Here is a 10,916-nt window from a genome sequence, read left to right as displayed (position 1 = left end):
GGCTGGGGGCGCGGTCAGTAGGGGTGTCCCGGGTCTTTGGGCCGCTTCAGCTGCACTTTGAGCCTCTTCATGCCAATCTGAAAGCCGTTCATGGCCTGGATGGCCGTCTGCGCGCTGGCCGGGTTGTCAAAGCTCACGAAGCCTGCGGAGACCGGGGTGGACCCGCGATGGTGGGCAACGTGGGCGTCCTCCGCTTCCTCCAGCGCTGCGGCCCCGGCTTCCCGGCTCGCGGGGTCCTGGGGGCGGGGGGTGTGCGCTCGCAGGGGCAGATGGGCCCAGGGAGGTGGGAGGGCGTGCCAGAGCACACAGAGCAGCCCGGGGCCTGGTTCTGACACCCTCTGGACTTGCATGCCTCTGGGGACGGGGTGCTTGCTCCTTACCTGGGGTCTGCTCTGCTGAGACTTCCCACAGGCGGAGAGGACAGGTGAGGCCTCTGGGGGTCCCAGGAGGGCCACATTCTCCCTCCCTCCCCATCCTGGCTGCCTGCCTCCTTCCGGGCCCTGGATGCTAACCCTCGGCCCCTCTGAGACCGCTATCCATGTGGCACCTTGACTGTGCACTGGCCTCTCTCCGTCTCTGTGTGAGTGTCCTGTGTCTCTTCTCTCTGTCCTTCTCATCCTCTTCCTCTCTCTGCCTTTTATCTCTCTTTCTCTATCTCTGTCTCTCTTTGTCTCTATCTGTCTCTCTACCCCATCTCCCCCCGCCAGGCAATCAGAAACATCCTCGCCTACCACTCCTCAAGCTCCCACCAGCCCCACCTCCCTCCACCTGCCACCCCAGGCCACCCTGCCCTACTCCTGCCCCTCACCTCTTGGTCCTCACAGGCTTCCAGGGATGGTGTGGAGGCCACAGGGGGGCCCAGAGGGGCGAGGGACTGCATGCATAAGCATTTGAGGCAGGGATCCCTGAGCTCTGCGTGAGAGGCCGGGTGGGGGTCAGATGGAGAGATGGTGGGAGCAGGGTTGAGCAGTCTTGCGGAGGCCCACTGGGAGCCATGGGGGACTGTGGAGCAGGGGGCTGGTGACGTCTTCATAGCTATTGTCTCCCCTAACACCTGCCCCCCACTGTATTGACCAGAAAGCTGCGGCTCAGAGAAGGCAGATGACTCCTCATGGTTGAGAGGGACTGAGTGCATTTTCCTCTACACATTGCCTTCTGCGTCCTGCAAGCAGGATGCTGAGGAGGGCCCTGGGCACGGGCAGAGGACCCTTATTTGTGTGACCTCAAGTGTGCTGTTCGGTCATTCTGTGCCTCTCGCTCCTCCCTGGGTAAATTGGGCCAATTCTTCTATTTCACGGTTGGATTCTGGGTATACAGGAGGTGCTTACTAAATACGCAACAGCTGGCCTTTCGAACACGACAGGGTGGGATTAAGAGTCCACATTTTAGAGTCAAACAGACTGGTTCTAATCTAGCTTCTGCCTCTCTGCTGCTGTGTGGACTTGGAGGCGTCCAAGGCCCTGTAGGACCTGCCCCGTCCCCTCCCCACCCTCCCCTCCTCCCTCTCTCCCCCTCACTCACTCCGCTTCAGCCACACAGGCCTCCTGGCTGGCCCTCCAACATGCCAGGCTCAATGCTGCCCCAGGGCCTTTGCATGTGCTGCTCCCTCTGCCTGGAGCCCTGTACCCCAGACGTTCTGGGGCTGGGAAATCTCATCATGTGGGTCTCAGCTGAAACATCACCTCCTGCATACCAGCTCCTACGTCCTCAGGAGCAGGTGGTCATGCTGCTCTTCAAGCCATTCATAACCCCCTGGCCTAGAGTCCTGCCTGGTTATTTCCGCCTCCTCCCCGTAAACCTGAGCTCTTCAACTCCGCAGTCGCCGGCCCGCGGTGGTCATTTAGATTTAGATTTGTTAGAACTGAAACTCTGCTTCTGTGGCTGCACTGCCACACTTGAGCTGCCTGGTGGCCCCGCGGGGCGATGGCTCAGACGGCAGAGGTGTAGCGAACATCTCCCCCCGTGGAGAAAATCCTGTTGGGCAGCGCAGCGAGACTGCGAGCTTTGGAGGGCAGGAATTTTGTGGGCTCCCTTCACTGCCCTGTACCAGCACCCAGCAGGGCCCCTGGCACACAGTAGGTGGTCAGTTAAGTGCTCATTCTAACTTCTAAACGTGATTCTTTCGGACCACACCCGTCTCACGGCCGACCACACCCTCCCACGCCCCTGTTCCCTGGCAGGGGGAGTCGGGGACGGGGCTGGCAAGCAGAAAGGGGTGCCTGCGGCAGGTACTCACCAAAACATTTGCTCTGGTTGGTGGCCCGATCCATAAACACCTTGGAGGAGATGATATTGCCGAAGGGCAGGAACATCTGCGTCAGCTCCGTGTCTCCAAACTCCTGGGGGAGGTGGTAGATAAACAGGTTACAGCCTTCGGGACCTGCAGGTGGGGGAGAGAAAGACATAAAGCCCCCAAGGAGAGGAGGCGGACCCCCCCGGGGGGAGGGGCGCGGGACCGGAGCCCACATCTGGCGTCTCCAGCTGTTAGGGGGGGGTGCCCGTGACACCAGGAAGCAGGGGCGCGGAGACGGCGGGGACGGGAGGCAGGGCGTGCTTACCCTCGCCTGTCTGACCCCACACTCGGGTACTCCGAACCTCGGATGGCCCTCAGGCCCCAGACACTTGACAAAATTCAGATGGTCCCTCCCGCCGAAACTGAGATAAATCCCTCAATGCCAGACCCGGAATCATCCCCAAATCCCAGACAACCAGCAACCCCTGAAAAATCCCTAAACCGGCAACTCCGGACCACTGACGACATCAGATGAATTGTACGTGGGGTATGCGGACAGCCCGCACTCCCTCTGCACTAATTCTGTAAATCTAAAACTGGTTTCAAAAATAAAATGTTCATGTTTCACCAGTCCGATGATCACAGGATAAAGTAAGACAAGTCATTCCTGGTCCCGAGCCCCAAATATCTAGATAGTTTTCAAAACTGTGGGTATTCTCCAAACCTTGAACAACTTTCAAAACTCAGATGACACAAAAATAAGATCAAGTGAGGTAAAAAAATTCTCTAGTCCCCAAACCACCTGGTAATTTTATTATATTTTTATTTATTTTTAAGTAGGTTCCATGCCCAACGTGGGCTCCAACTCACGACCCTGAGATCAAGAGTCTTTTCCTCTGCTAATTGATCAAGCCAGGGGCCCCCACTCCCACCTGGGAATTTTAAAATTATATACTGTACCAACGAGAAATAATTTTTTAAAAGCACAGCTAACTCTCAAAATCATCCCCTCCCCAAAGAATCCCCAATGCACAAGTCATATAAAATCTATAAATAACATCAAACTTAAAAACCTTCATTATCTGAAGCCATGAACAGTCCCCAACTTGCCCCTAATCCCGAACCCACAGATGACCTTCTCCCACGCCCCCCCAAAACACGGAGAACCCCCAAACCACCAAGAATCCCCTTCGGCCTGGAAATGAGTATTCTCCACCCCAGGAAATACAAAATCCAAGATTACCCATTGACATCCAATCCTTATCTTCCCGATTAGGACCACAGTTCTGAAAACGTTTGTTTTCAAAATGCAAGTGTATCCCAACATGACCGTCATCACTGATGCGGGCACAATCTTGACCGCAACACGAATGTTAGTTTGTGTGCTGTCTCATCTCCGAGAAACACGGGGTGAATGCAGAAAGCCGCGCCCCGCTGAATCGGACCTCATGAGAACACAACGCGTGAGCGCACACGCCTCGCCCACACACACAGCGGGAACACCTACCACTCCCTCAGCTCCCCAAGCGTGTCGAGAGCCACACGCATCCCCGTCCGGGGTTGCGACTCGACTCCCCGTCTGACTTCAGACAAGCCTCTTTCCGCCACTTTGCAGCAGCCCGCAGCTGCAACCCGGAACATCAATGCCACCTCCACAGGCAAACTGAGGTCTTGGCCACGATAAAGGGCCATACTGACCGTATTTGTTTTAACCTGCTCACGTGTGTAACACTGTGCTACCATTTTTATTACGGCTCTATCTTTTGTTTTGTTTTGCTTTGTCACAGACAAAGGTTTGGAAGGGTGCAAGCAGGAGTCTCATAGATTGTACAGCAAGGTTCTGCACGCTGCAGGGAACTCTCCAGAACGCCCAACGTCAGTTATAGCAGGGCCGGCTGCCTCTGCACTAGCTTTTCCCCCTCAGCCTGGGGGGAGGGAAGTTGGAGCAGGGACCGGGGAGGGAGACACCCAGGTCCAAGCCATCCACAAAACAGTGACCCGAGGCAGCTGGGCCCTCTCTGAAGCTTGCACTGGCCCGCCCTGGGTGGGGGGTACGGGGAGTGTTGGGAGGTCACTGAAAATCACATTGGAGCTGCTGGCACTGCCAAATCCTCATGCCTGCTGTCTATGACTTTAACCACAGAGCCCCCTGGAGGTATAAAATCTGATGGAGAACGGGATAGCGGCTGGATGGCAGGGCTGGGGACCCCTCAGCCTAGGGCTCGCCTGCAAAGCTCAGCTCCTGTATCCTGGCAATGCCCCCCTTCCAAGGGCCAAGGGCAAAGGAGAAGGCAGGCAGAGCCTCAAGGAACTCAGTCTGCAGGCCAGGCCATCTTCGGAGCTCCCCTAGCCATGGGGCAAGTTGGTCACCTCTCCCCCGCTCCACTAGCTGGATGGACAAGGGAAAGGGCCTTCCTGGGTGCTGAGCCATCCTACGTGTCAGAACGGCCCCGCCTCCTTCCCAGTGACACCTCTTGACCCAGATGGTCGCTCCTGGTGCAGAGGAGGAAACTGAGGCACGGGGCAGTGAAGTGCTTTCCTTATGATGTCACAGTCAGACTGGGTGGATCCGAATCCCGGTTGTCTGACTCCAAAATCTAACTCCTCCCTCCTTCCCCTTTACTGAGGAGGCCTCAGTTTACCCGAGATATCGCATCACCACCCCCCGCCCGACCTCAAGAGGTGCGTCTTTTCAAAAAATTCAGAGAAGCGTCCAGTCCTGCAGAGGGCGGCTGGTGGGGGGGGGGGTGTCACCACTAGTCCTACGGTTCCCACTGTCCAGAAGAGGGAGCCGAGGCTCAGAGAGGGTGACTCCGTTCTCCGAGAACACCCAGGGGCCGCGCCAGAACTCGAACCCAGGTCTGTCTGTTCAGCAGGCCGCGCTCTTAGCCGCGGCGCCCCGAGGTTAGGCGCCAAGCCAGGCCAGGGGTCCTGGAGGTGGAGGGGGCGGTCAGAGGGCGGGGCTGGCGCCCAGGGGAGGTCGCGGCCCCCTCACCTTCTCGCTGCTGCTGCTGCAGGAGGGGCGGCGGCTGGGGGACGCTGTGCGCGATGGGCGTGATGGCCGCCGTAGGGTACATGGCTGCGGAGACCGGGAGCGAGACACAGGGCGGAGGAGAGGGCGGGGCCAATGCCTGGCGTCGGGAGGGGGCGTGGTCACGGCCGGGGGCGGGCTTCAAGAAGGGGCCAAGGCCACACAAGATCAGAGTGGGTGGGGCCAGAGCTCGAGGGGCAGGGCCATGGCTGAGGGCGGGGCCCTGGCAGGAACGGGGCAGGATATGAGGGCGGGACCAGATGCTGCAAGGGGCGGGGAGGGGTGGGATCAAGACCTGGGATTGGGCCAGGGCCAGAAGTAGGAGGTAGCCAGGTTCAAGACGGAAGGCCAAATAAAAGGGCGGCCCTTGGGAGGCGGAGCCAGAAGAGGGGTGTGGCTACGGGGCGTGGCTACACCAGGAAGGCGGGGCCGAGGGGCGGGGCCACGCCCGAGACTGGGCCGGACTGCCCCCGTACCTGTGTACTGCTGGACTCCAGAGAAGGCGGGATGGAGGGTCTCGGCTACGGTCGGACTCTGAGCTGCGGGGCAGACGGAGGGGCTGAGTGGGACGGTGGAAGAAGGTCTTCCATCCACCCCCGATCCTTAGGACCCGGAAGGAGAGCAACAAGCATCTGCCGCAGCTTCACCTCTGCATAAACGTTTTACAGGTATGGTTCCCATTTTACAGGTAGGAAAACTGAGGTTCAGCGAGGTGAAGCAACTGGCACAGGGCCACTCAGATAGGAAATGACAGAAGTCGAACAGGACTCCAGAGAGGTTTAACCATCACCCCCATCTCTGTCCGCATCCGGACCCCCTCGCTCTTCCCCTTTATTCTCTGGATTCTCCAGGAATCCAGGGCCTCTGCTCCTGATCGCCCCCACCCCCATCCGTTTCCCTCTCTCCCACCCCAGGCTTCACTCATCAGACACCCTGTGGATCCCCCATGTGGCTGTGACCTCCCAACTGCTCCCAGGGGAGGAGATCAGGGGAGGGGAGAGGTTGTCCAGACCACTGGAGCTGGGGCATCAGGGGACATTTCAGCCAAAAGATTCTGCTCGAATGGAGAGAGGTTGCTAGTGGATGGGAGCTGGGGGGGTGTGACCATAAAGGGGTCACATGAACGAATCACCCCATGGAGATGGAGCAGTTCTGTGACTTGATTGTGGCGGTGGTTACACAAGTCTACACCTGTGATAACATGGCACAGACCCCCCCCCCACGAGTGCACGAAGTGGTGCAGTCTGAAGAAGGGGTCCAACTCCTGCTGGGCTCACCGTACTGCACCAGCCTCAGCTTCCTGGTTTCGACAATGTACTCGGGTTACGTAAGCTATTAGCACCCGGTGGGGGCGGGGGGCGTTGGAAGGACCAGGACCTCTTCGTACTATTTTTGAAACTCCCTGTGAGTTCCAATCATTTCAAAATAAAAATAAATTCTCCTCAATGGTGGAAACGCAGATGACTTACCTCCGCTAAGCAAGGTGTTAGAGGAGGCCTGCCTGGGAATTGTGGGGTAGGGTCGGGAAAGGTGGGACCCCTGCTTTGCAAAGGCAGGGCCCAGCCTAATTCGGTGCATGGCTAATACTGAATGGATGGATACATGAATGAATATGGGTACTGATGTCTTCCTAAATAGCGACGAGTAATAATTAAGATTGATGGTGCTGTTCTTGGTAGAGGTGATGTGTAAGCATTTGACACGCTAATTTCATTGTCAATGCAACTCATGAGATGACTGATGTCATCTGCCCCATTTCCCAGGTGAGGAAACTGAGGCCCAGAGACTCACAGAGACCACCCAGGACCACCAAACTGGAATTTGAACCCAGAGATGTCAGGATATAAAGTTCCCATATTTAACCACCCTGTTACAGCCTCTTTCTCTGTGCCCACAGCTCGTGTCTGTTCAGCTGAGACTCCCTCTGTTTCCCAGGCACTGTGGCACAGGAACTCATGCTTGTCCCAGAGACACCCTCCCCGCCCCACCCCCCTCCCCTAAGTCCCAGGAGACCACTCCAGTTACCTGGGTAGGGCACAAGGCCATTGGCATACACGGTCTCTAGGGCGGGGTGCCCCCCAGGAAAGGGCACGACACCTGCGAAGCCATTGGTGATGGGAGCCACGAGCCCAGGCACGGCAGTGGTGCCAAGCAGCGGGGGTGAGTGCAGTCCTGCGGAACGGAGGAGACCACAGGGAGCCTGAGCCTGGCCCTGGCCCTGGCCCTGGCCCTGCCCTGCCCACCCACCCTTAGGCCCCTGGCAGACTCTCACCAGAGGCAGGGGCGATGGGCGTGGCAGGCAGCCCGTTAAGGCTGACAGCGCCAATCTGCTGGATGTGGCAGGGTGAGAAGGCCACGCCAGGGCTCAGGTAGCTGCCCGACGTGGACAGGACCGTTGTCTGCTGCTGCATGAGCTGGGGGTGGAAAGGGAGTCAGCGTGCACAATAGGGGTGGCACCTGCCCTGAAGTCATGACTCATGGGAGGAGGCCTGGTCCTCAAGTAATTTGGGGGATGAGGGGGGTCAGCCTGGCTATCTTGGCTCAGGCTGGGCTCAGGGCTCAGTAGAAATTGGGGCTCAGTGCGGGATCAGGGCTCAGCCTTGAGATAAGGGCTGAGTCAGGAATTTGGACTTGGTCTGGGATCAGGGATCAGCCAACACTGAACTCAGCCAGGGCTGGGTCTCAGTTTGGAGTCAGCCTTGATTCAGAGGCTCCTTTTGGGTTTGAGACCCAGCCTAGATTTGGGGGCTAAACATGGGGTCGTGTCATTCCAGAGCTGGGGTTCAGCTTGGGCCTGGGGCTCAGTTCATGGTTGGGGGCTCAGGAATCAGCCTGGATTTGTGGACTCAACCATGACCAGGACAGGATCGTGGTCAGAGAGAGTAGGCAAGAGACAGAAGGATGAACAGAGAGGCAGAACGCCAACAGAGCATGGATGGACAGAGGGACTGAGCCGGACCCCGCCCCCTCCGCTGGAGACAGAAGTGCCGCTGCTGGGGTCACTCACAGCCTGGGCGTAGGCACTGTAAGGGCTGAAGGGCAGGGTGAGGGATGGCGTCAGGATGCCCAGCTGGCCCACCATCTGTTGCATGCGCCGCAGTGTCCGCTCCTTGTCCGTGTCGGCAAACTTGACCACCAGGCTGGAGGAGGCGCCCTACGGGGGCAGCGGCAAGCAAGGAGGGAAGGAAGGAGGGAGGTAGCCAGGACTCTGGGGTTCCTGGAACCACGCCAGCTCTGGCCCTTGGGGGGAGCGCTGTAGATGCCAGCAGCTGCCAGTCCTGCCCACGGGCCCGGAGCTGCAGGACACGCACGTCACGGCGAGAACAGCTCACAGATCAGCATCCTGGGCCTTGCACTTGACCGTGCAGCCGCCTGTGGGCACAGGTGGGGCATCCGGGCCCTGGGGGGTCGCGTCTGGGGCACAGGAGAGGACCCTGACTATCAGCCACACTCTCAAAAACGGAGAGTCCAACTGGTGGGGAGGAACAACGGGGACCCAAGTGGAGGGCTCTATAACTGTCGCTCACACCTGAGGACAGGTGAGAGACTCCAGCCTTCGAAGAGGGTGACATGCCGCCTTTGCTGGAGACCTCACTCCCTGATGCACCCCATCACTGGTCAGCTGTGTGCATGAGAAAGCCTGACCTCACGGTTAGCCGAATCCTGCCACTGCAGGGACTGACACTGAGGCCCGAGCGCCCAGTGTGTAAGGGACGGGGGGCTCTGACGCGGCCCGTCTGTTCGCACCAGTTCTTGAGAACAGCTGAGAGGAGAGTTGGTTTTCTAAGGCCTGTCTTCCCCATGGCAGATTCGGACACTTCTGCACAGTGCTGGTGGCTCCTGGCACCTGCTTCTAGACGGCAGAGCTACTCCCAGTGCCTGGCTGGTCCTCCCCAGCCTCTCACTGCTCCAGACCTGCCCCTGGCCCTCCCCACTCTGCCCCAGCGGACATTTCCAAGCAACCTGGCCTCTTCCCTGCCCTGTCAAAACCTTCCATGGCTCCTCATTGCCCTAGGAGCCCCATGCTCCTCGCCNTGTCAAAACCTTCCATGGCTCCTCATTGCCCTAGGAGCCCCATGCTCCTCGCCGTGGGCTGCAGCCCCTCCAGCCATCTCCCCTGCTCCTGGGACTATGCGCCCCCACCCCCACCCTGCTCATGCCCCACGCCCACGTCCCTCTGCCGGCCTCAACAAAGCCAGACCACTGCTCAGGTCCCGCCCCTCTAGGAACCCTCTTGTACACTCCCACGCACATGAACACACACTCTCACACACATTCACCACACATGTGCACACTTACACACACACGTTCATACACGGTCACACACACACTCACCGTGCATGCTCACACACTCATGCACCTTAAAACATAACTTCACACACCACACCTGCTCACACCCCCCATGTTCGTACACTCACACACGGACACACACCATGCGTGCTTCCACTCACATCCACATGCAGACGCACCGTGCACATCACACCATCGCACACGTGCATTCACACAATACATTCAGAGGCACCCAGTCACACGTGTACACAGGCAACCACAGACACACATCCTCACACTCACACTCACCCATCCACACACACTCACACACTGGCCCTCACATATGCCCACAGACGCGTGATACGCTCGTTCCCCCCACGTCACCCAGGCAGACTCACGCATACATGTGCGCTCAGTACACACGTGTGTGCACGCCAACACGCACACTGCACAACCCACTCACACACACCCATTCACACTTGCATGCGTGCACGCGCACACACATACCCATACATATTCACACACACACGTCATGTGCACATTAAGTCACCTCACAACCACACACCCAAGCACTCACATACATACTCTCTCTAAACACACACACAGACCCACACGTGCAGCCACACACGGGCAGCACATCCATGCACACCCACCCCCACACATTGCACGCTCACACACTCATATGCTCCACACAGGCACGATCGCACACTCGCATGCCTACACCTACCCACACCACCGTCAGACTGCACCTTTTTCTCCACCCGAGCCTTGCTGAGGAACGGCCCGAGGCTACCGGATGGTGGGAACAGAAGGGAGAGGTTTAGTCCCTGTCCCCTCCCCACTTCCGCACACCCAGCCCCGTGGCCCAGGGCAGTCCCTACTCACCGGCATGGTCTGGCTGCCGTGCAGGGCGTGGATGGCCGCCTGGGCTTCGGTGTGGGAGGAGAACTTCACAAAGGCACAGCCTGACCCAAGAGAAAGAGAATGCGTGAGGGGTAACGGGGCCTTTCTGGGTGGGCAGGGGCCACAGGAGAGGGGACTGGAAGCCCTGGACAGCTGGTCAGACAATCAGAACAGAGAGACAGCCAGTCATCTCTTCAGACAGACAGCTGGATAGTAAAGGATCAGGCAGTGAGACAAGCGCACAGCCGGTCACAAAGTATGATGTCAGCCAGGTGGCCACCCATGCAGTCAAAAAGCCACCAGCTACACAGCTGTCTGTAGCTCACACAGTCGGACAGACACTGTGAGGAGGTGTGCAGTCGGGGGGCAGGTCCTGCCTGCTGGAACAAATGAAGGACACAGGCTTAGAGAACACCCACCAGTCACTGACACCATGAGATTGGGTTGTGATCAGATATGCAGAGAGAAGGTGGCAAACAT

The 10,916-nt window shown here is 58.3% G+C and overlaps 1 protein-coding gene across 7 annotated transcripts in view; it reads right to left on the bottom strand.

Moving 5' to 3' along the window:
* Positions 1 to 6: 6 nt before the first annotated feature.
* The window catches only part of CELF5 (CUGBP Elav-like family member 5), a 44,502-nt gene continuing 33,592 nt past the window's right edge, over positions 7 to 10,916 (bottom strand). For 3 of the 7 annotated variants that reach the window (XM_034657480.1, XM_034657475.1, XM_034657476.1), the window contains 8 exons: positions 10,419 to 10,498; positions 8,272 to 8,418; positions 7,537 to 7,678; positions 7,290 to 7,436; positions 5,741 to 5,803; positions 5,229 to 5,312; positions 2,237 to 2,380; positions 7 to 142 (listed from right to left, as the gene is read on the bottom strand). In XM_034657480.1, the coding sequence (XP_034513371.1) occupies positions 15 to 142; positions 2,237 to 2,380; positions 5,229 to 5,312; positions 5,741 to 5,803; positions 7,290 to 7,436; positions 7,537 to 7,678; positions 8,272 to 8,418; positions 10,419 to 10,498 (935 nt within the window). In that variant the 3' untranslated portion in view covers positions 7 to 14. Of the gene's footprint in view, positions 237 to 2,236; positions 2,381 to 5,228; positions 5,313 to 5,740; positions 5,804 to 7,289; positions 7,437 to 7,536; positions 7,679 to 8,271; positions 8,419 to 10,418; positions 10,499 to 10,916 lie in introns of all 7 variants that reach the window. The other 4 variants (XM_034657481.1, XM_034657478.1, XM_034657477.1 and 1 more) reach the window with 3 other exon arrangements.

Source organism: Ailuropoda melanoleuca, chromosome 4 (genome assembly GCF_002007445.2).
Source record: "Ailuropoda melanoleuca isolate Jingjing chromosome 4, ASM200744v2, whole genome shotgun sequence".
NCBI lineage: Eukaryota > Metazoa > Chordata > Mammalia > Carnivora > Ursidae > Ailuropoda > Ailuropoda melanoleuca.
Note: the sequence above shows the minus strand (reverse complement) of the source record. Positions and strands in the feature narration are given on the sequence as shown.